Raw genomic sequence first — 27835 nt, 5'->3', positions numbered from 1 at the left:
TTACACTGCTTTGGTATGCATTATGCAGGTGTATCCTGAACACTGACAGTCCCTAGAATCGTCATATGCTATTCCCAGACTAAGCCCGAGCAGCTGTGCAATGATGACTGAAAATGTCTCCAGTGTTATTGTTCTTTGATACTAATATAAAAAAGAAAGAAAGAAAGTACTAAAAGTTCATTCAACTCTGGAAACAAACTGTGATAAAAAACTAAATTTTTTGTTTTCTGCCCTGCCTAAAGTACACTAACATATCTGTACTAGACATAATATATGAAGGAACGCATACTCCATTGTAAGGCAACTGCTCTGTCCCCTTCCAGGACTAGAAGAAAGTCACAAAGAACATATGTAATCCTGAATTCAAACACTTATTAATGTAGTTATTCACTGGAGGTTGATTCCTCTGTGCAGTGCCTAGGCTAAGTAGACAAGATGAGTGCAGAGTAGAAGTGCAGGGGCAAGAATCTTTCCATCTGATCCTATGGAGTGGCTACCGAGACCAATGGCTCAAATAATCTGAGATGCCTTTTGGGAGCCACTGCCCAGAGCAGAAGACCAGAGAACCCCCCAAGACAAGGATATCCTTTGGCTTCGTTCCTATCTCATCATCCCTTGCATGCTGCTCCACAGCATGTGAGACCAGGCTCCTCTTCTAATGGTGTTTAACCTCTGAATCCAGGGGATTCTTCTTAGTTGTAGAGGTGGGTGCAAGATTTGCCCCTACAAGCAAAGGTCAGAACTGTAAGTAGCAGATACAGAATATTAATTATACAGGTAAGTAGATTCTATTATATCATACCAGAGCAACCCCTCCAGAATAGTTTCTCAGACACAGCCTTCCTGCAAAAGATGCCCCTACATAATTTGGTTGGTCCCTGTAACTAAAGCACAAAAAGAAAAGATTCTTGATCATAAATATATTCTTTCTAAAAGCAATGACAGTCTAAAAGATTTCTAGTGCATCTTTAACAATAAAGTAATGTTCTTCTTACACAAATAAATATGCTATGTCATGTGGCCGTAGAATAAGATGGATATTTTTCCACTGTAAAAACCTTCGTAATAATTCATCAGCTTCCCCTGTTGTAGGAATTTTGTTACTATCTGCCCAGAATTCCAATGAAGACAGCACAATTGTCATATTAAGAGAGGTAAACATCTGAAAATATAACAGAGGAAATACAAGTTAAATTACATGATATGCACTGTAGTATTGTAAGACCTATAACACTGCTCTACAGCCAAAATGCTTCTGAAATAAATGTAGTCCAACTTTACTAATTCTGGATCACTGAGAATGAAAATGATGCTTAAAATTGTTGATTGGCTCTAGTTTTCAAGATATGCTATTGGGTCAGTATATACGACCCTTGACTTGGGAATGGCGGAGGATAAGTGAGTTATAAAGGGAAGGGATCTCAATTTAAACCAGAAATGACTAAAATACATCTTTGACTGGATCTATGAATAAATCTATGACTGGGTTTGGACAGTACTTGCTTTTTAGACAAAACAATGAATGATGCAATCTGAAGCTGGTATTGCATCATACATGATATGAATTGCATCATGTTATTCCTAGAAGTCATGGATGATGCAATCATAACGAAGCTTATATCACTCTGCTGAACAAATTGCCCTATATCAGCTCTAGAAATCATACAGTGCCGTGCTCTCTTATTTGTCAGTGTTTGATTTTGCAAAGGGACACATTTCTGTTTAGTCAAAGTGAGCAGAGATGCCTCATACTTGTGTGAACGGTGCAGATAACTCCTGCTACGTTTGTGGTGAAGTGACTTTTGCATCACAAAAGCGCAGTATAACCACTATGGTTAAGAAAGCCTATCACCTTTATTTTGGCTGCAAAACTGGAGATCAGGACAAGAGGTGGGCCCCACAAATATGTTGCAACACTTGTGCAACAAATCTTCGCCAGTGGTTGAACAGGAAAAGGAAATCTATGCCTTTTGCAGTGCCAATGATTTGGAGAGAGCCAACAGATCATACCAGCAATTGTTACTTCTGCATGGTGCCTCCAGTTGGGAAAGGTGTGTCAAAGAAGAAAAAGTGGACTGTGCATTATCCAAACATTCCATCAGCTATACACCCAATACCCCACGGAGAAGGACTGCCGGTTCCTGATGCACCAGAATCATTCTCACTTGAGTCAGATGAGGAAGAGGAAGAGGATGAAACTTCTGGTCCTGAACCATCAATGTCACAGGACCCACATTTTCTCCCATCCTCCTCCTCTGAACCACACCTCATAACACAAGGTGAACTGAATGACCTTGTCAGGGATTTGGAACTACCCAAGAGTAAGGCAGAGCTGTTGTGCTCCAGACTACAACAGAGGAATCTCCTGGCAGGCTATCAGGGCAAATGGAGCCCATCAATGCTTGCAGACTATTGCTGGACAGTGACAAGAGATGCTCCATTTAATGAATACAAGAGACAAGCCAAGAAGCGCCGAGTAGACACTGTATAGGACTAAACTATGTACATAATAGCTTTTTGCTTTTTGTTTCATAATACATTTTATTTATATAACCCTTTTCCTGATTTTTAAAGTGTTACATAAACAGGACAGGTGAAATATTATCATGTAAAGCAACCATAAACATATGAAAAGACCTAGGTTTACAATTTATGATTAAAACTCTACTACCTACACAATATACATAGACATAAAATGTAAAAACTTAAATATCTTAGAAACAGTAGCCAATCAGTTGTTTTAATTGTCATATTTGAATTCAGCACATCAAAATACATAATAAATAGCACATTTTATCTCTGAAGCAGACGACTTCTCAAAAATTGTAGACCAGTGTAAAAATGGCCATCAGGGACCAATGTGGCAAACTATGGGTTAGACCATCACAGAGTGTATAGCCACAGATGTCCCCATAATAAAATGTTGTAATCTATGTTATGGAAAATACAGTACTGAAAGATCCTAAAATCCAACATCTTAGCCCATATTAATCCTTTTCAACCTAGTCAATCAAAATAAATTCTCAGTGCATCACAACTGTCAGTTCTTTTTATTAGAGAGACAAGGTGAGTGAGATAACATCTTTTATTGGACCAACTTCTGCTGGTGAGAGAGACAAGCTTTCAAGCTTACAAAGTGCTTTTCTTCAGTTCTGTGTGTGCTCAAAAAGCTTGTCTCTCTCACTAACAGAAGTTGGGCCAATAAAGGATATTACCTCACCCACCTTGTTTCTCTAATATCCTGAGACCAGCATGGTTACAATGATGCATACAGTTCTTTTTATGACCAAGTTAACTTAAAATAACTAAGATTATGTCTACACTGCAAAAACAAACAAACAAACAAAAACAGGTGTATTCTTAACTTGGGTTAGTTAACTCAGGCTAAAGTATCAGTGCAGACACAGCAATTTGGCTTTCAACTGAGGTTAGCAGTCTGAGTTCAATCCCAGATCATCCTATATACTTTAAACTGCACTGCTAACCCAAGTTAAAAGTCGAGTTTAGAAAACTGTTCATCTGGGGTATACTGGTGCCAAGATTGAGGCTCATCATACTACCAATACTGTATACACAATCAGACATAACCTAAGGAAGCTTAAGACAGAAAATGAGTCATAGATATCATAACAGTAACAAGGGCCCACAATTAAGGTAGTCAGAGTAGTTTTACAATAAAAAAATTCTAAAAGGGGACACACAACAAGTCCCTTCATTTTCAGATGACTGAGAGTACCTGGGGTCATGGATGTCTTTCAGAAGTGAATGATCTAATCCTGGCAGTGAGGAATATAAAATGGTTTTTAATCTAACTGCTGCAGACTGAGTATCCTGAGCGTGAAAACTGATACTAAATAATCACTAGAGAATAATATCATCTGTAAAATATCTGGACTTCATGTGGTAATAATATTTTATTTTCCTACTGCATCTTTCATCCAAAGTTCTCAAAGCATTATGTCTCACATAACCCTTGTGATGTAGGACAAGATAAGTACACCTCTACCCCGATGCAACGCTGTCCTCGGGAGCCAAGAAAACTTACCACGTTATAGGTGAAACTGCGTTATACCGAACTTCCTTTGATCTGCCGGAGTGTGCAGCCCCCCCCCCGCCCAAGAGCACTGCTTTACTGCGTTATATCCGAATTCATGTTATATCGGGGTAGAGATGTATCATATCCAATTTACAGAAGAAAAAGACACAGAAATGTGAGGTGACTTAGCAAAGTCACACAGCAGGTCGGTGACAGAACCAGGAACAGAACCCAGGAGTCCTGATCCAAGCTCCCTAGATCTAACTGCTAGGCTATGACTACTAGCAAAATGAATCAAAACATCCACATTTCCCATATGAATATTGAACAGAAAAAAGCAGTAACTTACACTGTTGACAAAGCCAATAAGTTGGACTATTTTCTCTGTTACAACATCCTTGTCTGAACCCATATAGTCATACTGAAAAATAACATAACTTTTTAGATTACAACAACACATCACTGCTGTGCAATGTTTCTTTGAACATAACATTTCCCTTGGGAACTGATGCAGTGTCCAAACCAGTTCTTTCTATTTGTGCCATTTCCAGATTGTGGTACCTGCCTTAATTTCAGGGAGATTAGAGAGGTTATTAAAATAAAAAACTCAATAATAATAGTGGGGGAGTTCAACTATCCCCATATTGACTGGGTACATATCACCTCAGAAAGGGATGCTGAGATAAAGTTTCTTGATGCCTTAAATGACTGCTTCTTGGAGCAGCTGGTCCAGAAACCCACAAGAGAAGAGGCAATTCTTGATTTAGTCCTAAATGGAGCACAGGATCAGGTCCAAAAGGTGAATATAACTAGACCGCTTTGTAATAGTGACCATAATATAATTACATTAAACATCCCTGTGGTGGGGAAAACTCCACAGCGGCCCAGTACTGTTGCATTTAATTTCAGAAAGGGGAATTACACAAAAATGAGGAGGTTAGTTAAACAGAAATTAAAAGGTTCGGCACCAAAAGTAAAATCCCTGCAAGCCACGTGGAAACTTTTTAAAGACTCCATAATAGAGGCTCATCTTAAATGTATATCCCAAATTAAAAAACACAGTAAGAGAACCAAAAAAGAGCCACTGTGGTTAAACAACAAAGTAAAAGAAGCAGTGAGAGGCAAAAAGGTATCCTTTAAAAAGTGGAAGATAAATCCTAATGAAGAAAATAGAAAGGAGCATAAACTCTAGCAAATGAAGTGTAAAAATATAATTAGAAAGACCAAAAAATAATTTGAAGAACAGCTAGCCAAAGACTCCAAAAGTAATAGCAAAATTTTTTTAATACATCAGAAGCAGGAAGCCTGCTCAGTAATCTGTGGGGCCACTGGACGATCGAGATGCTAAAGGAGCACTCAAAGACGATAAGGCCATTGCAGAGAAACTAAATGAATTCTTTGCATTGGTCTTCACTGTTGAGGACGTGATGGAGATTCCCAAACCTGAGCTATTCTTTTTGGGTGACAGATCTGAGGAACTGTCCCAAATTGAGGTGTCATTAGAGGAGGTTTTGGAACGAACTGATAAACTAAACAGTAATAAGTCTCCAGGACCTGATGGTGTTCACCCAAGAGTTCTGAAGAAACTCAAATGTGAAATTGTAGGACTACTAACTGTCATGTGTAACTTATCGTTTAAAATCAGCTTCTGTACCAAACGACTGGAGAATAGCTAATGTGACACCAATTTTTTTTAAAAGGGCTCCAGAGGTAACCCTGGCAACTACAAGCCAGTAAGCCTCACTTCAGTACCAGGCAAATTGGTTGAAACTATCATAAAGAACAAAATTGTCAGACACATAGATTAACATAATTTGTTGGAAAATAGTCAAAATGGTTTTTGTAAAGGGAAATCTTGCCTCACCAATCTCCTAGAATTCTTTGAGGGGGTCAACAAGCATGCAGACAAAGGAGATCCAGTGTATATAGTGTATTGAGATTTTCAGAAAGCCATCACCAAAGGCTCTTAAGCAAAATAAGTAGTCATGGGATAAGAGGCAAGGTTCTCTCATGGCTTGGTAACTGGTTAAAAGATAGGGAAAAAGGGTAAGAATAAATGGTCAGTTTTCAGAATGGAGAGAAGTAAATAGTGGTGTTCTCCAGAGGTCTGTACTGGGACGAGTACTATTTAACATATTCATAAATGATCTGGGAAAAGGGGTAAACAGTGAGGTGGCAAAATTTGCAGATGATACAAAACTACTCAAGATAGTTAAGCCCCAGACAGACTGCGAAGAGCTACAAAAGGATCTCACAAAACTGGGTGACTGGGCAACAAAATGGCAGTTGACATTTAATGTTGATAAATGCAAAGTAATGCACATTGGAAAACATAATCCTAACTATATGTATACAATGATGGGGTCTAAATTAGCTGTTACCACTCAAGAAAGAGATCTTGGAGTCATTTGTGGATAGTTGTCTGAAATCATCCACTCAATGTGCAGCAGCAGTCAAAAAAGCGAACAGAATGTTGGAATCAAGAAAGGGATAGATAATAAGACAGAAAATATCATATTGCCTCTATAGAAATCCATGGTACGCCCACACCTTGAATACTGCGTGCAGATGTGGTCACCCGATCTCAAAAAAGATACACTGGAATTGGAAAAGGTTCAGAAAAGGGCAACAAAAATTATTAGAGGTATAGAATGGCTTTCGTCTGAGGAGAGATTAACAAAACTGGGACTTTTCAGCTTGGAAAAGAGGCGACTAAAAGGGGGATATGATAGAGGTCTATAGAATCATAAGCAGTATAGAGAAAGTAAATAAAGAAGTGTTATTTACTCCTTCTCATAATACAAGAACAAGGGGCCATCAAATGAAATTAATAGGTAGCAGGTTTAAAACAAATACAAGGAAGTATTTTTTCATGCAACCCACTGTCAACCTCTGGAATTCCTTGTTGTGAAGGCCAACACTATAACAGGGTTCAAAAGGGAGCTAGATAGATTCATGGAAGATAGGTCCATCAATGGCTATTAGCCAGGATGGGCAGAAATGGTGTCCCTAGCCTCTGTTTGCCAGAAGCTGGGATTGGGTGACAGGGCATGGATCATTTGATGATAACCTGTCTGTTCATTCCCTTTGGGACACCTCCCATTGGCCACTGTCAAAGGACAGAATACTGGGCTTGATGGACCTTTGGTCTGACCCAGTATTGCCATTCTTAATGTTCTTATGTAAAATATTCTCACCCACTTCTCAGAGAAACTTTATCTGTTTTTCTTCATATCATCTCCTCCCAGATCATTTGGTAGAATGAACAAAGCAGCCAACACAAGAGCATGAGAATGGCCATAATGTGTCAGACCAATGGTCCAGCTAGCCCAATATCCTGTATTTCAGAAGTGGCCATTGCCAGATGCTTCAGAGGGAATGAACAGAACAGGGCAATTTATCGAGTGATCCATCCCTTATCATCCAGTCCCAGCTTCTGGCAATCAGAGGTTTATGGACATCCAGAGCATGGGGTTGTGTCACTGACCATCTGGGCTAACTGATGGACCTATCTTCCAGGAACTTACCTAATTCTTTTTTAACCAAGTTATACTTTTGGCCTTCACAACACCCCTTCACAATGAGTTCCACAGACTGACTATGCATCGTGTGAAGTACTTCCTTATGTTTTAAATAGACTGCCTAATATTTCATTGGGTGACCCTGGGTTGTTGTGTTATGTAAGGAGTAAACAACACTTCTTGATTCACTTTCTCCAGATCATTCATGATTTCATAGATCTCTATTATAGCTCCCCTCAGCTGTCTCTTTCTCAAGCTGAAGAGTTCCAGTCTTTTTAATCTGTCACACATGGAAGCTGTTCCATACCCTTAATCATTTTTGTTGCCCTTCTCTGTACTTTTTCCAATTCTAATATCTTTCTTGAGACAGGGTGAGCAAAACTGCACATAATATTCCAGGTGTGGGCATACCATGGATTTATATAGTGGTGTTAGGATATTTTCTGTCTTATTGTCCCTTTTCTAATGGTTCCTAACATTCTGTTAGCTTTTTTGACTGCTGCTGCACATTGAGCAGACATTATCAGAAAACTATCCACAAGGACTCCAAGTTCTCTTTCTTGAGTGGTAACAGCTAATTTAGATGCCATCATATTGTATGTGTAGTTGGGATTATGTTTTCCAATGTGCATTCCTTTGTATTTATCAACACTGAATTTCTTCTGCCATTTTGTTGTCCATCCTCCCAGTTTTGTGAGATCCATTTGTAACTTTTCACAGCCAGCTTTCGACTTAACTATCCTGAGTAATTTAATATAGTCTGCAAACTTTGCCACCTCACTATTTACCCCTTTTTCCAGATCATCTGTAAATATGCTGAACAGCACTGTTCCCAGCACAGATCCTTGGGGGAGCGTGCTACTTACCTCTCTCCACTGTGAAAACTGACCATTTATTCTTACCTATGGTTTCTATCTTTTAACTAGTTAACTGATTCATGAGAGGACCCTCTTATCCCATGACTGGCTACTTTGCTTAAGAGCCTTTGGTGAGAGACTTTGTCAAAGGCTTTCTGAAAGTTCAAGTACACTATAATGACTGGATCACCCATGTCCACATGCTTTTCTACTCCCTCAAAGAATTCTAATAGATTGATGAGGCATGATTTTCCTCTACAAAAGCAGTGTTGACTCTTCCCCAACATACTGTGTTCATCTATGTGTCTGATAATTCTGTTCTTAACAATAGTTTTAGCCAGTTTACCTCATACTGAAGTTAGACAATTACAGGCCAGTAAGCCTATCTGTGAGTTATCTGGTACAGAAGCAGATTTAAACAATAGGTTACATACCACATTTAGTAGTTCTGAAATTTCATATATGAGTTCCTTCAGAACTCTTGGGTGACTGACATCTGGCCCTGGTGACTTATTACTGTTTCACTTATCAATTTGTTCCCAAATGTCCTCTATTTATCCCCTAAAAAGGAATGGCTCAGATGTGGGAATCTCTCTCACATCCTCTGCAGTGAAGACAGATGTAAAGAATCCATTTAGCTTCTCTGCAACTGCCTTGTCTTACTCGAGTGCTCCTTTAGCACCTCAATCATCCAGTGGTCCCACTGATTATTGAGCAGACTTCCTGCTTCTGATGTACTTGAAAAAAAACTGCTGTTACTTTTTGTGTCTTTCGCTAGTTGCTCTTCAAATTCATTTTTGGCATGCCGAATTATATTTTTACACTTGACTTGCCAGAGTTTATGTTCTTTTCTAAAGATGTCTTTCTGTCTGTAACTGCCTGTCTTTGTGGATAAACTGAGCCCAGATCCCCTAGACTACAGCAGGTGAGCCCAATCCAGCTAGTTAAAGAGGGCTGGGCTACACCTCGGCCTATAAAGGGCTGCTATGCTAATAGGCACCTGGATGGAGGAAGGACTGAAACAGGCTGAGCCCTGGGGAGAAAAAGCCAGGGGTCAGGGCTCAGAGAAGCAGCCACACAGCTGCTGCTCCCAAGAGGAGCAGAGTTGACTGAGGCTGGGAGGCTACTAGGAGCTGGGGTGCCAGAGACTCCTTGGAAGGGTGGCCCAGAAACCTGGGGCCAAGGATAGAGTTAAGACTATTTTCTGTTTGCTTGATAACCTCTGTTTAAAGAAATAAATCTCCTTGAAAAGACTGGGTGTGGCAGCACATGCTTTAGAGGTGGGGAGAAGCAATGGCCCTGGTGACCTGGCATCTCTAACTCTGGTGTTTAGCCATGGTGGCATTTTTTGGTTCTCGTACAGATTTTTTTTTTATTTGGGGTATACACAGAGTTTGAGCCTCTGTTATGGTGTTTCATCCTCATAGGGAGGAAAACACCAAAGAACTCCACTACAGTAGTATTTAACTTCTAAAAGAGGAACTACCCAATAGTTCTCTCTAAAGCATGGAGGATGCCATTAAATGTTTGTTGCTGGGGCTAAAAGTACTGTGGCATTGTGGTGGGGCAGATGACATACACACTGGGCCACAAGCCAAGCAAGTGTAAAGGAACCACTGTGGTCACAATCAGCCCCAACCTGTTGCACCTGTGAGGCTCGTCAGGCCTGGAGACAAGCCCTTGAAAGAGAGGAACTCCATGCAGTTGCAGTGGCACTCAGAAGCAAGCAGGCCTTGGCTCTGGCACCCAGACTGGAGGCCCTGTGTCACTAACTGACCCATAGTTTGTGAATATTGCCTGCCTAAGCCCGCTGAGAAAGGAGATAGGTTGGGCTGATTTTCTTTGTTGAAATTCCCCTGAGGATTAAGCCCTGACCTGTGTTCCCTCTAAGCTGCATGGTTGGACAGCCGCCCAGGAGTGATTCAAGTACCATGCACTTGATTAGCAGAGCTGTGCACATCCAGCAGCATGTGTTTAGGTGCCTCTTCCCGCCCCCTCCCCATTGCTTTGCATCCACGTTGCTCCTGCAGCTGCTCCCGTGACCCTCCTGCTGGCTGTACAGAGTGACGGGGAAGAGAGGGTGTTGATGTCACGGTGTCCCCTTCTCCTGACCCCTATCTCCACAAAGTAGGGGAGAGGAGACAGGGCTCAGGACTTGAGCAGGAGAGAGTTGCTGTGGTCGGAGGTCTGAACTATATTTCGGGGTGAGTGAGTGGGCCTTAAAGGGACAGCACAGAATCTCTAAGACTTCCCGAGCAGCCAGCTCACAAGATTTCTGTCTCCGCCTCTCTCCTGCCCATGTACCCCATCTCCACAGCGTTTTTGACTGGTCTATGCATTTCATAATTTTTATTTCTCTCTTACACTCAAATTTAGTTCTTTGAGGAGTGAGTTCTAAAATGTCTAACCTGTCCTGGCTGGAGTAATTATCCCTGTGGTAACTTTTAAAAAATATATATTATATCTAGGTTTTTTGTTGATGCACCTTGGTGCACATAACAAAATTTATTCCACACATGGATGGAAAAACTTAGAGGAAACATTGGCCCCGAGCTTTATTTGCACTGAGGACCAGGAACTGAAACTGCTTGAAAGACTGCTTCACTCTCACTTGCACAAGGAAGGGGGGCAAGTAAATATTTTCCTTTGTTTGGATTGTTTTATATCCCCTGAAAGGGGATGGACTCACTAAAGGCACAGTCAGAAGGTTGTACCCAGACCCCAGAACCAGACCACAGGGCTGGGGCTGCCCAGAGAACAATATAGCAATTAAGTGAGGTGTCTGCTCTCTCTGCAAGGGGGCAACCTTGGGACATTAACCTTAGATAGTCATATATATGCATCAGTTTTTGAATCTGTCACAGGATTAATCAAAATGGTTAAGACATCAGTGGGGGTAAGGGAGAAGCCACATCTACATTTTGTAAAGTGTGCACGCTCCTACTATATGCGGTAGAGACAGAGAGGAAGTTTCTAGAGCTGGAATCAGCTTTTGCAATAAAAATTAAGAAAATACAATAGGGAAATATAAATGGTTAATTAGTTTATACTTACCAGAGCCTTGTCCAAAATCACATGCATTTCCAGATATCTGGAGTATCTGATGAAATTCTGTTTTGCCTTAAGGAAAAAAGTATGTTAAGAAATAACTTCTACATTATACCTCTTGTGCTCATTACTAGCAGTGTAAATGAGACACAGAGAGCAGAAGTCACAAAACAAGAAGAGTCAATGCCCAAGCTTAATTAGTGCAATTCAGAAACAATTAAATCAATCTGTGGAAATAGCCCTGGACTTCTTAGAAGTCACAAATTAAGGAATGTATATGATTCTAAAATCATCAACAGAGTTGGACTTCACTTAGTTACTAGAATTTTTAAAAAGGAGAATAGTAATGGGAAAAATTAAATTAATAAGTGATCTCACAGCTGAGAATTCCTTTGATAATGACATTCACTCTCCACTACTAGCAAAACCTTTGAACCAAAGTTACGGAAGCAACACGTACATGAAAATCTGACATTCTGGAGCCAAATTTGTTCAGTCAGTCAAAGATTACTTGAACTGCTCTCCCCTGCCCAAAGGAAAAATGATGTGAGGTCAAGACCTTAAACACTAAACTTCTGTACGGAATCTGATCCCATCTGGCCTAGATCCACAACTCTCTCTCTGGTGGGATAGTTAGGTGTCCTGCCATGCACACTGCACTGTCAAGTCACTGGCACTAGCAACATTTAATTTCTCACCTTAGTTCCCAATTTGACCTAGTAATTTGGATCAGCACATAAAAAGTCTGAAGAGACAAAGCTATGTTGTTCTCTGAGGGCATGGCTGAAAACACTTCTCCTAACCAGTCGTGTAGGGGCATTAATGTTGAGAAGTGAAAGTGGTAGGTAGAGATCCAAAAATATCAAAGGAGACTGTCTACATATGTACGTGGACTTAGACTTGCTATTTAAATCTAGAACTACCAATTTTCAGGTGCTGATTGTTAGAATGAGGATCCAGCGAGGATATTTAGGAGTCTAATCCTCAGCCCAATATGTGAGGCCTCAGCTATGCTGTCTCACCTGTTGTTATTGGACTTGTGTGCAGAAAGCCCTCCTCATCAAGATGGGACTATCCCCTTTAGTAATATTACATCTATGAGCAAGGTGGTGACATAAGACATCATGACCTCTCAAACCAGTTCAGGGTACTGGATCACATTCCCACAAGCATCCAAGAATCATTGCTTCCCAGCTACATTCTTTCCTAATAAAGTAACGGCTTCTACTTGCCATGTAGCAGCCCCATGCTTCAATCCACTGTCCAGGAAGATAATGTATGATATCACAATACCCAACCAAAAGAGGTAAAATATTGTTCTGACCATAACTGAGTTGTCCAGTGTCTGAGTATCAGACATACTGAATAAACCAAAATCACCACAGTGTAGTGGCTCTGCCCTGACTTCCAGACAAAACACAAACAGATAAATTCTGCCCTCAATAACATCCACACAACCCCACAAACTTATTGAAGATATACAAGCGTAACTGAGAAAAGAATTTGGGTAAAAATACTTAGTGTAGTAATTTTAAAGTAGATCAGATACTAACATATTAAACATTTTCTCTGCAAAGCAAACCAACCAGCACCTACTTTTATTCCTGTATCCAGCTTTCGTGTCATCCCTTCACTCCATATAACAGAATCATTTTCTACCAAAAGCAGACTCTCTATATTTTCATTCCATATTTGATAAACTAGATGCTGAAATCCAGGTGTAGAGTCCAAAGGTTCAATTCCATAGCTGACATTCTTTAACTGCAGTATCCCTCTGAAAAAGCCAAAATTATGTGAAGTTATAATAGTTTGAATGAAACTACAGTCAGTCTGAAAGGCAACAGATACTGTAAATGCAAAAAAACCTTCTGCATTATTTAATTTCTGTATTTAAATAAAAATGATGTCATTACCTAAGTCCAGAACAGGTGCTGAGTGTCACAAGTGAATTTGGAAAACCTGCAATATATCCTTTGTAGAAACAATCACGCTAGAAAAAATAATTCAAGAAAAATTAATGGCTTACTTATCAGTAAGGGGAGTTCACTATCCAAGAGCTGGAAATCATTTTAGTATTGAAATGTTGAGGCAGTGCACATCCATAATTATTTAGGTTATGCTGTCACTCTAACTTTAAAGGATATGCTCCCAATGAAAAGATTCAGAGTATATGGGGACAAGGGGACCACAGTCTGTAAACGTGAGTAGATGTGAGTGAATTGGAAAACTCGAAATGATCAACTTTTCTGTCTTTGTACTCCTCTCAGGGCCAAATTAAACTTTTGTGGACCCTACCCCGCACTTAGCCCATCCTCTGCTCCAAGGCCCCAGCCCTGCTCTGCTTCTTCCCTCAAGGCACCGCCCACCACTCAGACACAGAGGGGAGGGAGCAGAAAAGAAGGGGGGCAGAGGAGCAAGCAGTGGGTAGGGGAGGGGTGGAAAAGAAGAAGCAGTCGGAGGGGTCTCGGGGGAAGAGGCTGAGTGGGAGCAGAGCCAGTGTAAACCCAGTACTGTTCCCTCTACTGAACTGCACTCTTCGGGGACTATATCTATTTATCTTAGGTACTTGCATGACCTCCATCACCACAGTATCTGAGCACCTCAATATATTTATCTTCATGGCACTCATGTAGGGTGACCAGATGTCCCGATTTTATAGGGACAGTCCCGATATTTGGGGCTTTGTCTTATATAGGTGCCTATTATCCCCCACCCGCATCCTGATTTTTTGCACTTGCTATCTGGTCACCTTATGCTTGTGAGGTAAGGAAGTTCTATTATCCTCATTTTACAGATGGAGAATTGAGGCACACAGAGACTAAGTAACCTGCCCAAAGCCACACATGAAGCCTGCGCTGACGAGAGACTTGAAACCAGGTCTGCCAAGTCCTAGACTAGCGCCCTAATCATTGGACCATCCTTCCTCTCCAATATTCCAGTACTATGAGCAAGTACTCTGAGAAGGTACTGTAAGCCTGTCGAAAATATTAAAGAGAAAAGCTTAGGGTGCATTGCTCTTCTGAAACTAGCATCTGCCATTGCCATTAACTGCAGATTAAATCCTACTTTGGGGATTTGGGGAGAACAGTTTATGGATAATAAGCTAATATTATCTATACTGAAATGCTCAGGATTGTAAGAAATTCATATTCCTTTTACATCTATGTTTTTCTTTTGATTTTACATATAATTGAGATCTTCACAATTAGGCTATTGATTTTATGAGTTTCAAAAATGTTCAGCACTGGCACTCCACTCCACTCCAACTAACTTTAATGGGAACAAAGTTAGGTCAACACTAACAGCTTTAGAAAATCCCACTCTAAAACTCTGTTGTAGTGCCCTTACCACAGACGCTTTCTTGATAAGGCTATTAATTTAATACAGTTCTAAATTTGAAAATAATAATTTTTACTCTTAGTAATTCTAATGGATATTTGTACCTTTCATTGAAGAAGCTCATAACAGAATTAGCAATAAATAAGAAAAGTCTAAGGTACTTTCCAACAGGAGGGTCATTTTAATACTTAAAAATATAAGTAAAATCCCCAGAGAGTATTTCTAACAGCGAGTCTATTTTCAAAAAGCTAAACCTGCAAGATACAGTATATAAATCTTACCTTAATATGTGGGAAATTAGAATGAACAGACCCCTCTTGGCTGTAAGTATACACCCTGAAATTATTCGGTAAAAAAACTCTATTTAAAAAAAGAAAAGAAAAAAGTTTGAATTCCAAAATAAGTATTATACATTCCTGAAAAATTAAAGAGCACTCATACTTAATTTAGCATGTTGCAATGATTTTTTTCCACCCTTTAGTTCAGTTTCTTGAGTCACAATTTAATGTTTTATGTTTTCTTTCCGACTGGAAAATTGTTGAGTTAGATGGGGTGACAGTAATGATCAGCCTTCAAGATACACAGCTACAAACCTTTCTGAGGATTCCAAATTCATTTTCTGTTTGCCAGTCAGCTTCTCAATCTTCTCCTTAAGTCTTGAAACTCAAGGATCTGTAAGGGTATTTCCTACTTATCAATTGTCAGTGCATAATAATAAGAATAACAGGCTAAAGCAACAAGATGGAGAAGTATAAGTTTGGACTTTTACAGACAAAAAATAATAACCAAAGACTGGAAAACAAAGGGAAGTTAAAAACAAGTCATCCAATACCTGACAGGATTTATTTGAAACATTTATAATAACAGATCACACAGTACCCAGCCAAAGGGTGAGGAAGAAAGTCAATCACTTACTGTTGCTTCAGGTGAAGGGTATATGACCTCTCTTCTATTGTAATAACATAGGACACCTGGTTCTAATGCATCCAGAATGACAGAGAAAAAAAGGGATTTACTAACAAAGTATTTTAAATAGCTCAATAATTCTGCATCTACTAAACATGAACATAAATTTAAAGTGCTCAATGAAGAAGTTTCTCAAGAGAAATGGACAAATTGAGATTAAAATACACCAGACCACGGTTGGCCCTTCTTGACATCTACTAAAAAAGACGGTTACTCACCTTTGTAACTGTTGTTCTTCGAGATGTCTTGCTCATAGCCATTCCAGTTAGGTTAGGTGTGTGCGCGCCGCGTGCACTTTGGTCGGAAGACTTTTACCCTAGCAACACTCGGTGGGCTGGCAGGGCACCCCTTGGAGTGGCACCGCTATGGCGCTTGATATATACCCTTGCCGGCCCATCCGTCCCTCAGTTCCTTCTTGCCAGCTACTCCAACAGTGGGGAAGGAGGGCGGTTTTGGAATGGATATGAGCAACACATCTCGAAGAACAACAGTTACAAAGGTAGAGAACGCATTCGCAGTCTGGCGTGCTTTGTGACGAATGTGCATGCAGCCATGTGACCGAGGAGGCCAAGGCAAGTGCGAGCAGAGGTTGTTGGAAAGCTCTGAAGTCTTTGTACAAGGGAGACTATAGCCTGAAAATGATGTGGGGGTAAACTGACCGTCGCAAGGTTGGAGTCCAGCATGGCCCCAATAAACTCTATCCTCTGCGCAGGCACCAGAGTGGACTTCTCCAAATTGATTATCAGGCCTAGACGCGTGAACAGGTCCTTGATGATGGTCACATGGCTGATGACTTGTGCCTCAGAGTCCCTCGAATAAGCCAGTCACTGAGGTATGGGAAGACATGTATTTGACGACGACAGAGGAAGCTGCGACGACTGCCATACACTTCGAGAAGGCCCGAGGGGCGAGGAGAGGCCAAAGGGAAGGACCGTAAACTGATAGTGTTGATGATTCACCACAAAGCACAGATACCGTCTGTGCAGGGGGTAAATTGAAATGTGGAAATATGCATCCTTCATGTTGAGAGCGGCATACCAATCTCCGGGATCCAGGGAAGGAATGATGGTTCCCAGGGATACCACGCGGAACTTGAACTTTTTGATGAATTTGTTCAGTCCTCGCAGGTCTAGGATAGGCCGGAGGCCCTCTTTTGCCTTGGGGATTAGGAAATATCGGGAATAAAACCCCTTGCCCCTTAATTCCTCCGGTACCTCCTCTATAGCTCCGATTGAAAGGAGCCTCCGGACCTCCTGGAGGAGGAGTTGCTCGTGAGAGGGGTCCCTGAAGAGGGACAAGGAGGGGCGGTGGGAGGGGGTAAAACAAACTGAAGATGGTATCCAAGCTCCACCGTGTGTAGGACCCAAAGATCTGAAGTTAACTGGGACCACGCAGGGAGGAACGGGGAAAGGCAGTTGTAGAACTGAAAGGGATCCTGGGAGGCAATTGGTACTCTGCTCTAGGGCGCACCCTCAAAAGTTTGATTTAGGTCCCGCGTTGGTTTGGTGGGACCAGAATTGTTATCCCCTTGAGGTCCAGACTGACGTCTGTGGTTGGTACGACCTCGTCTTCTGGCGAAGTCTTGCCTTGGCCTAGGTGGGGGGTAAGGGCGCTGAGGTTGGGAGCGGAATGACCGTCTTTGAGTCTGAGGCATATGCATTCCCAGCGAACGCATAATTACGCGGTTGTCCTTTAGACTCTGCAGTCTGGGGTCCGTCTTTTGTGAGAACAAGCCCTGTCCATCAAATGGCAAGTCTTGTATGGTATATTGAAGTTCAGGTGGCAGGCCGGACACTTGCAACCATGATATACGTTGCATGGCTATTCCAGAGGCGACCGTTCTAGCTGCCGAGTCGGCGGCATCTAGCGAGGCCTGTAGGGAGGTCCGCGCAACTCTCTTCCCCTCTTCCAGGACTGCTGTAAATTCCTGGCAGAAGTCCTGCAGGACCAACTCTGTAAACTTCCCTACCGCCTCCCAGGTGTTATAGTTGTACCTACTCAGGAGGGCTTGTTGGTTCGCAACCCTGAGTTGGAGGCTTCCCGCAGAATAGATTTTCCGTCCCAACAAATCCATTCGCCTGGCCTCCCTAGATTTAGGCACAGGAGCTTGTTGGCAGTGGCGCTCCCATTCATTGACAGACTGTACAACCAATGAACAGGGAGGGGAGTGCACACAGAGGTACTCATACCCCTTGGAGGGCACCATGTACTTCCGTTCGACCCCTCTGGCTGTGGGTGGGATGGATGCTGGGAATTGCCAGATGGTGTCTGCTCTAGCCTAGATCGAATGGATGAAGGGGAGAGCCACTCTGATTGGTGTCTCCGCAGACAAAATGCTTATCACCGGGTCCTCCACCTCTGGAACTTCCTCTACCGGTAAGTTAATATTCTGGGCAACATGCCGCAGAAGGTCCTGGTGTGACCTGAGGTCAATCGGAGGTGGGACCGACGATGATGTTCGGGCTACTGCCTCATCCAGAGAAGAAGAGGATGACAGCCCAGGGACGAGTGGGTCCTGCACTGACTCCTGATCCTGGGGGACCTCCGGAGCCGTAAGATCATGTGGTTCCGGTGCATGGGTACTGGTTTCCTCTGTACCAGCCGGGGGAGGTCTGCTTACAGTGGCCTCTGGCACGCGGTACTCTGAGTGACTGGAGCGTGATGGGCCAGCCAGTTCGCCTTGGGCTTGATGATAAGCCCAAGGTGTCCAAAAGGACCACTGATGAGGTCCGTGGTCTGGGCCATGGGCACGCGTCTCCGAATCCCCATAGGAAGCACTGTCCGCATGGGATGAGGCGGATGGGTGACGAGAAGGCCACGGGGGAGCTGAGGCCGATTGGATCAGGTCTCTGCGTCCAGTCGATCCTTCTCTACGCGGTACTGGAGAACGGTACCGGGAGTCGTATCGGTGCTCAGAGTGGGACCGGGACATGCGACCAGTGCGGTGCCGGGAGGTTGACCGGTGCCTTGAATCTCCATGTCGAGATTGGCTGCGAGAGGTACGGCGGTGCCGGGATCTGCACTGGTGCCGAGAGTACCGAGACAGCGACCAGGATCTCGAATGGTGCCGCGAGTACGACTGGTACTGAGATGGAGAGCGGTACCAGGACTGCGAGCGGCGTCGGGATCGGGATCGATGGCGGGACCGAGAGTGCCTGCGGGACCTGGATCGTGACTGGCGACGTTCGATGGTACCAGGTGAAGATGGCCTCATCATGGCAGGCTTGCCCAATGACTGAACAACCCGCACCAGCGGTGTCGGGGGTTGAGGCAGCTCTGGCTCCGTCAAGGCAATCAGTTCTTGTGCTGTGGAGAAAGTCTCTGGCGTAGAGGGCACGACAAGCTCGACCACAGCATGTGCCGGGGAGCTGATAGGCACCGGACTCAACGGCTCTTCTGAAACCGGAATCAACGGTGCAGAGGTCTGCGGTGCCGCGGCAGTTGGCAGTGCCGGGCGGTCCGACTTGGCAGTACGCTCTGTCTGCAGCGTAGATACAGGGGCCACAGGAGTCTTATGCCTCTTGCTCCTTGGGGAGAGTGAGCGGTGCCGGGCAGAAGCTTGGGCCGGTGAAGGCTGGTACCGAGGAGCCTTTACTGTAGCCGTGCGTTCCAGTACGGAGGAGGCACTTGTCCCCGGTGCCGCAGACGGTGCCAAAGATGGAGGAGTTAGAGTTGCCTCCATCAAAAGTTGCTTCAGGCGAATGTCCCGTTCCTTTTTTGTCCGGGGCTTGAAAGCCTTGTAAATTCGGCACTTGTCCGCGAGGTGGGATTCGCCCAAGCACTTTAAACAGGAGTCGTGCGGGTCTCCTGTGGGCATCGGCCTATGACAGGCTGCACAGGGTCTGAAGCCCAGTGAACCGGGCATGGGCCCCGGTACCGGGTGAGGAGAAGGGGCTAAGCCCCGATCCCCTTTAACTATATACAAAAACTACTACAATAACTACTAAAACAAAGTTAACTAGAACTATAGAAAATTGAACTATGTACACAATAACTATATAAACGAGCAAATAGCTAGGGAGGTGGAGATCAGCTAAGCTGCACTCCACTGTTCCAACGACCAACACGGGCGGTAAGAAGGAACTGAGGGACGGATGGGCCGGCAGGGGTATATATCAAGCGCCACAGCGGTGCCACTCCAGGTGGTGCCCTGCCGGCCCACCGAGTGTTGCTAGGGTAAAAGTCTTCCGACGAACGTGCACGCGGCACGCGCACACCTAATCTAACTGGAATGGATATGAGCAAGCACTCGAAGAAGAACATACTGTGCTGTGCCCTTCCAAAGCTCTGCGCTGTGTAGAGCAACTCAATCTTTGCTTTCTTAAACTGAATCATATGTTCCTTTTAAAAGCTCCTTGTCTATAAGCAACCACAGCTAAGGAGAAGGAGAAAATGTTAAAAGGAAAAACAACATAATTCAAAATATGTATTTACTATTAATAAACAACGTGAAATCCTGCTCCAATTACCACAGGGGAAAAATCACATATCAGTGTACACTATATAGTTTACAAGAATATTTTATATGGCAATAAAATTTCTATACAAAGTGATATAGAATAGGAAGTTATTTTCATGGGAGCCAAATAATTATACTGATAGTGCAAGTTAGCAAAAACCCACCAGGGTTCATAATATCATGATGTACAGCTATCACAAAAGTGACTGTAAAACCATTTAAAAATAATTAAATACAATCATCAATAAAAATTATTAGACTTTAAAAGACAAGTAACTTTATGTGCAAATTATTTACATAAGAATTGCCATAATGGTTTACACCAGTCGTAGTCTAGTCTATTATCCTATCTCCAGCAATAGCTTGTACTAGATATATCAAAGGCAGGTACAAGAAGTATAGTGGACCATTATGGAATAACCTGCTCATAAATTAAATGTATTCCTAATCCCCTTTCATTAGTGTTTGGATTATAACCTGAATAAGAAAGGTTTATATCCCTTATAAAAATTATGTTATCCAATAAAAAAGATGGTTACTCACCTTTGTAACTGTTGTTCTTCGAGATGTGTTGCTCATATCCATTCCAGTTAGGTGTGCGTGCCGCGCGTGCACGTTCGTTGGAAACTTTTTACCCTAGCAACTCCAGTGGGCCAGCAGGTCGCCCCCTAGAATGGCGCCGCCATGGCGCTTGATATATACCCCTGCCGGCCCACCCGCTCCTCAGTTCCTTCTTGCCGGCTACTCCGACAGTGGGGAAGGAGGGCGGGTGTGGAATGGATGTGAGCAACACATCTCGAAGAACAACAGTTACAAAGGTGACTAACCGTCTTTTCTTCTTCGAGTGATTGCTCATATCCATTCCAGTTAGGTGAATCCCAAGCCTTACCTAGGCGGTGAGGTCGGAGTGAGAAGTCGCAGCATGGAGCACTGCAGAGCCGAAGGCCGCGTCATCTCTGGACTGCTGGACCAGGGCGTAATGGGAAGCAAAGGTGTGGACCAATGACCAGGTCGCTGCCCGACAGATCTCTTGGATGGGCACACGGGCGAGGAAAGCCAGCGACGACGCCTGCACCCTGGTAGAGTGCGCAGTCACACGGCCCGTAGGAACATGAGCCAAGTCATAGCAGGTCCTGATACAGGACGTTACCCACGAGGATAACCTCTGCGAGGAAATGGGAAGCCCCTTAATGTGGTCCGCTACTGCCACGAAAAGCTGGGGGGATTTGCGGAACGGTTTGGTCCCGTCCACATAAAACGCGAGAGCCCGACGGACATCAAGCGAGTGGAGTTGTTGCTCCCTGCGTGACGAATGAGGCTTTGGGAAAAAGACGGGGAGAAAGATCTCCTGGTTGATGTGAAAGGCTGAGACCACCTTGGGGAGAAAGGCAGGGTGCGGTCTCAGCTGTACCTTATCTTTATAGAAGACCGTATACGGGGGATCTAACGTGAGGGCCCGGAGTTCCGACACCCGTCTAGCTGAGGTGATGGCTACTAGAAAGGCAGTATTCCAGGAAAGATAGAGCAGGGAGCAAGTTGCTAGCGGCTCAAAGGGGGGCCCCATGAGCTGAGCCAGAACCAGGTTGAGATCCCAGGTAGGGGCAGGGGGTCGGACGCTGGGGTATAGGCATTCCAGCCCCTTCAGGAATCTAGTCACCGTCGGGTGAGAGAAAACCGAACGGCCATCTCCACCCGGATGAAAGGTGGAGATAGCCGCCAGGTGAACCCGAAGGGACGATATCGCCAGGCCCTGTTGCTTGAGGGACCAAATGTAGTCCAAAATATTGGCGACCGAAACTTCCATAGGGAGGAAACCCCTCTCCATGCACCAACAGGAGAAACGCTTCCACTTGGCCGAGTACATCGCTATGGTGGAAGGCTTCCTGCTGCCCAGCAGTATCTCACGTACCGGGGTAGAGCAGCGTAACTCGGATCTGGTCGGCCACACAGGAGCCACGCCGTCAGGTGCAGCGACTGGAGGTCCGGGTGACAGAGACTGCCGTGGTCCTGGGTGATCAGGTCCGGGTGAAGGGGCAGGGGGACTGGGTTGGCTATGGCCAGGTCCAGCAACATGGGGTACCAATGTTGCCTGGGCCACGCCAGAGCTACCATAATCACACGGGCCCTGTCCCTGCGCACCTTCAGAAGGACCTTGTGGACCAGTGGGAATGGAGGGAATGCATAGAACAAGTGGGTCGACCACGGGATAAGGAAGGCGTCCGCTATAGACCCGGGTTCCCGGCCCTGAAAGGAGCAGAACGCCTGGCATTTCCTGTTCCCCCTGGACGCGAAGAGGTCCATGCAGGGACAACCCCACCTCTGGAAGAGCGAGAGGGCGACGTCCGGGCGAAGGGCCCACTCGTGCGAGAGGAAGGATCTGCTCAGGCGGTCCGCCAGCGTGTTCCGTACTCCGGGGAGGAAGGAAGCCGTGAGGTGAATGGAGTGGGCTATACAAAAGTCCCAGAGCCGCATCGCCTCCTGACATAGGGGAGAGGATCTGGTGCCGCCCTGCTTGTTGATATAGTACATGGTCGTCATGTTGTTGGTGAACACCGCGACACAACGACCTCGAAGCTGATGAGAGAATGTTTGACAAGCAAGACGGACCGCTCTCAACTCCCGCATGTTGATGTGTAGATCCACCTCCTGCGGGGACCACAGGCCCTGTGTCCTCAGGGTTCCCAGGTGGGCTCCCCAGCCGAGATCTGAGGCATCCATTGTTAGGGACACCGAGGGCTGGGGCGGATGAAACGGGAGCCCCGCACACACGACGGACTGGTCTAGCCACCAGCGGAGGGAATCCAATACCCCGTGGGGGATGGTGACAAGCATGTCCAGCGAATGTCTGGCCGGCTGGTACTGCGCGATGAGCCAAGATTGGAGGGGCCTCATGCGGAGCCACGCATAACCTGTCACAAATGTGCAGGCCACCATGTGGCCTAAGAGGGTTAGACATGTCCTTGCAGAGGTCAGGGGAGCCGCCTGCAAGCGCTGAATGATGGTCGACAGCGACTGGAACCTGGGCAACGGCAGAAGGGCCCTGGCCAAGGTGGAGTCCAGAATGGCCCCGATGAACTCTATCCTCTGCGTGGAGAGCAGAGTGGACTTGTCCACGTTGATAATGAGGCCCAAGGTAGTAAAGAGGCTGGTGATCCTGCGGACGTGGCTGCGGACCTGCAGCTCTGATGTGCCCCGAATCAGCCAATCATCGAGGTAAGGGAACATGTGAATGCGACTGCACTGAAGATGTGCGACAACGACAGCCATGCATTTGGTGAATACCCTCGGGGCCGTAGAGGGGCCAAACAGGAGGACCGCGAATTGGTAATGATGGCGGTCGACCACGAACCGAAGGAAACGTCTGTGCTGTGGCAATATGGTGATATGAAAGTAAGCGTCCTGCATGTCGAGGGCGGCGTACCAGTCTCCAGGATCCAGAGATGGGATAATGGTCCCAGGGATACCATGCGGAACTTCAACTTCACCAGATGTTTGTTGAGTTCGCGCAGGTCGAGGATAGGTCTGAGGCCTCCCTTGGCCTTGGGGATGAGGAAGTAGCGGGAATAAAACCCCTTGCCCTTCTCGTTCTCCGGAACCGCCTCTATGGCTCCTTTGTCGAGGAGCGTCTGCACCTCCTGGCGGAGGAATTGCCCGTGAGAGGGGTCCTTGAAGAGGGACGAGGGTGGGGGGTGGGAGGGAGGGAAAGACGTATATTGCAGACGGTATCCCATCTGCACAGTGCGTAAGATCCAGCGGTCGGATGTTATTTGGGTCCACGTCTGGAGGAAAAACGAAAGGCGGTTGGAAAACGGGGGGAAGGATCCGTGGGGGAAACTGGTACTGCGCCCTCGGGCGCACCTTCAAAACAAAGGTTTGGGTCCAGGTGGGGCTTTGGAGGAGCTCTGGTTCTGCCCCCCTTGGTTCCCCAACTGTCTGCGACTGCCATTTCTGCCGCGGCGCCTATTGAGGTCCTGCCGCTGGCGGAACTGGGGGTATGGCTGGCGCTGCTGCTGCTGTTGCGGTCGGAAGGGTCTGCGTTGTGTCCCGGGTGTGTGCATCCCAAGGGAGCGCATGATGACCCGATTGTCCTTCAGACTTTTTAGTCTGGGGTCTGTCTTCTCCGAGAACAGGCCCTGGCCTTCGAACGGGAGGTCCTGGATGGTATATTGGAGCTCTGGTGGAAGGCCAGAAACCTGAAGCCAGGAGATGCGGCGCATTGTAACCCCTGAGGCGAGGGTACAAGCGGCCGAGTCTGCTGCGTCCAAAGAGGCCTGCAACGAGGTTCTTGCGACCTTCTTCCCCTCGTCAAGAATTGCCGCAAATTCTTGACGCGCCTCCTGTGGTAACAGCTCTTTAAACTTATCCGCTGCCAGCCAAGAGTTAAAGGCGTAGCGGCTAAGGAGGGCTTGCTGATTGGAAATCCTGAGCTGAAGGGCCCCCACCAAATAGACCTTGCGGCCGAGGTGGTCCATATGCCTGACCTCCTTGGACTTGGGAGCTGGGACCTCTGGTCCATGACGCTCCCTCTCGTTCACCGACTGCACGATGAGGGAGGACAGCGTCAGGTGAACATGGAGGTACTCATAGCCCCTGGAGGGGGCCATGTACTTCCGCTCCACGCCTCGTGCAGCAGGGGGGATGGAGGCCGGTGATTGCCAGATCGTATTGGCGTTGGCCTGGATAGTCCGAATGAAGGGCAGGGCGATCCTGGTGGGATCATCTGAGGAGAGGATGCTCACCATGGGATCTTCGATCTCGGAGACCTCCTCAGCTTGTAGGTTTAAGTTCTGCGCTACGCGCCTGAGGAGGTCCTGGTGCGCCCTGAGGTCGAGTGGGGGAGGGCTGGTGGAAGAAGTGCCTGCCACAGCCTCATCGGGAGAAGACGATGAGGAGACCCCTGGCAAGAGAGTGTCCATAGGGGGGTCTGTCTGAGCCCGCGCCTCTGACTCCGGAGGGAGCTCAGGGTCCTGCTGTTTGGACCTGTCCTCCTCGTCCGGAGAGGGAGGGGGGCGAGACAGCGATGCCTCCGGCGCCCTGTGCTCAGTCATCGCTGGCCTAGGAGGAAGCTGTTGGGGGCCCTGGGCTTGGTGGTATGCCCAGGATATCCAGAACCCCCACTGCTGCGGCCCCTGGTCCTGTTGAGGAGGGTCTTGAAAAAGGGCTGCGTGCCTGTCTGTGTCCAGTGCATAAACACTGTCCGCCTGTGACAACACAGACGGCTGTCTGGAAGGCCATGGAGGGGCCGAACGCGGCTGGTAGGAATCCCTTCGTCCTGACGCCGAAAATGTTCTCGATGCCGGGGACCGGTACCAGGAGTCATACCGGTGCCGGGAGCGGGACCGGGGCCTGTCTTGGACTCGGTGCCGGGAGCGGGACCGGTACCTGCCACCGACTCGGTGCCGGGATCGGGACCGGGACCTGCCACCGACGCGGTGCCGGGATCGGGACCGGGACCGGGACCTGCCACCAGCACGGTGCCGGGAGGTCGACCGGGGAGTTGATCAACGGCGGGAACGGCTCCTAGAGTCCCGGTGCCGGTGTTGGTGACTTGAACCAGACCGGGACTGTTTGGAGGATGATCGGCGCCGCAAGTGCGACCGGTACCGCTGAGGAGAGCGGTGCTGGGACTGCGAGTGGCCCCGGGATCGGGAGCGTCCACGGTGACGGGGCCTCGACAGCGAATGTGAGTCCCGAGACGGCACTCTCATCATCGGCTTGCCTCTGGACACAACCCGCACCGGGGGTACCGGGGGTGGAGGCTGAGTTGGCTCTGTAAGAGCGATTAGGTCCCGTGCCGAAGCAAAGGTCTCCAGCGTCGATGGGACCAATAGCTCAACCCCAGATCTTATGGGGGAGCTAGGAGGGACTGGATTCGACGGACCCTCCGGGCCCGGAGTCGAAGGGATCCCTGCCGGTGGTGCCGCGGCCGAGGTAGGTGCCGGGCGGTCCACTCGAGTCTGCCTGGATGGAGTCGCAGACTTCGAGGGCCTTGCTTCGGGTCCCGGTGCCAGGGAAGGACGGTGCCAGGGTGTCTTTCCGGTGCCGGCGCGGTCCGGTGCCGGTATAGAGGTGACGATCTGCGAAGCTGCTGGGTTGAGTGCCGCTTCCATAAGGAGAGTCCTCAACCTCTGGTCTCTCTCCTTTTTTGTCCTAGGCTTAAAAGCCTTGCAAATGCGGCACTTGTCCGAGATGTGCGATTCCCCCAGGCACTTTAGGCATGCGTCGTGGGGATCGCTGGTCGGCATGGGCTTCTTACAGGCCGCGCATTGTTTGAAGCCCGGCGAACCAGGCATGGGCCCGGTGCCAGGTGCCAGGAAGGGCTGCGGCCCAAACCCGCTAACAAATATTTACAACTATTTACAATACACTAATTAACTATCTATACTTAACAACTGTTTACTGCTAACCACAACTATGAACTGTAAAACGAAGGAGAGCTAGGGACGTGGAGGACAGCAATGCCATGCTCCACAGTTCCAACGACCGACACGGCAGTAAGAAGGAACTGAGGAGCGGGTGGGCTGGCAGGGGTATATATCAAGCGCCATGGCAGTGCCACTCTAGGGGGCGACCTGCCGGCCCACTGGAGTTGCTAGGGTAAAAAGTTTCCGACGAACGTGCACGCACGGCGCGCACACCTAACTGGAATGGATATGAGCAATCACTCGAAGAAGAACTTTTACTTCCTTTCATCAATCACACATATGTTGCCTTTCATTTCCATTGAATATTTCATTGTGCTTGCTCTTATTTTATACATATAATCATCATCATCATGATGTCCTCTCTTGTTCCTCTTCCTTCTCAACTGAATTCACCTAATCTCTCCTCATACAGAAATTTTCCCATGTGTCAAATTGTTTTGTTGCCCAACTCGAGTCCTCTTCTATTTCTGTAACACTTTTCAGAGACAAGGTGTCTAGAACTGAATGCAATATTCCATGGGAGAGTGTGGTATCAATTTGTGTAATTGGATAATATTTTCAGTATTATTTCTATCCCATTATTTATATACACTTTATTTGTTTTTTTGACTGGAGCTGAATTCTGAGCAAATGATTTCAATGAGGTATTCACAATGAACCACGGGGATCTTTCTCCTGAGACATTAAATTAATTTAAAACACTGCAATACATGCAAATAATTTAAATTATTCCTTCACTGAGCATTTACTTTGCATTTGACAAGACTAAGACTGCCAGTAAATTTCAAGCCAATACCTGTAAGATTTTGGAAGCTGAAACTTTTTTTAAAATGTTGTACAAGACATTTGCAGCTTCCCTTTAAATCTCAAAGTTTAAACGCTCAAGCACTTTGCCATATCTAGGTCAGTATATCAAGAGGGTTGACTGTACAATATTTAATGATGGTACACAGAAATTATAAAATCCACAAGAATTTGTGCACGGAGGGATTTCTAGTTGTACCTTCAGCTAAGCAAAATTATTATATTCGAGTCCATAATTTTTTAATAATTAAATTTCTTAATTATAAGCACTAGTACCTGATTTCCATTTTGATATGATGGCATTGACCATGGAACCATGATTTGCAGAAATGTTTGTTGAGAACCTAGAGAAGAAAAAATCTTCACTAACTATATTTATT

The 27835-nt window shown here is 45.9% G+C and overlaps 1 protein-coding gene across 1 annotated transcript; it reads right to left on the bottom strand.

Moving 5' to 3' along the window:
* LOC115637217 (disintegrin and metalloproteinase domain-containing protein 18-like) lies at positions 1-27797 on the bottom strand. The gene is made up of 10 exons (XM_030538253.1): positions 27732-27797; positions 15717-15778; positions 15083-15161; positions 13376-13452; positions 13059-13236; positions 11469-11534; positions 4386-4457; positions 996-1162; positions 803-884; positions 1-141 (listed from the first exon to the last, which is right to left on the bottom strand). Exons 1-10 carry the CDS (start codon positions 27771-27773, stop codon positions 1-3), a joined length of 966 nt encoding a protein of 321 aa, XP_030394113.1. The 5' UTR covers positions 27774-27797.
* Positions 27798-27835: the final 38 nt, after the last annotated feature.

The sequence above is a fragment of the Gopherus evgoodei genome, chromosome 19, assembly GCF_007399415.2.
Source record: "Gopherus evgoodei ecotype Sinaloan lineage chromosome 19, rGopEvg1_v1.p, whole genome shotgun sequence".
Lineage (NCBI taxonomy): Eukaryota > Metazoa > Chordata > Testudines > Testudinidae > Gopherus > Gopherus evgoodei.
This window is presented reverse-complemented; position numbering and strand designations above follow the sequence as displayed.

Coding starts and splice junctions, on each gene's coding strand:
- LOC115637217 (XM_030538253.1), bottom strand. CDS start 27,773: ATGGTTCCATGGTCAATGCCATCATATCAAAATGGAAATCAG. Junction 4,458..11,468: donor TGATTTTGGACAAGGCTCTG/GTAAGTATAAAC, acceptor GTTATTTTTCAG/TATGACTATATGGGTTCAGA. Junction 1,163..4,385: donor TTATTGGCTTTGTCAACAGT/GTAAGTTACTGC, acceptor TTATATTTTCAG/ATGTTTACCTCTCTTAATAT.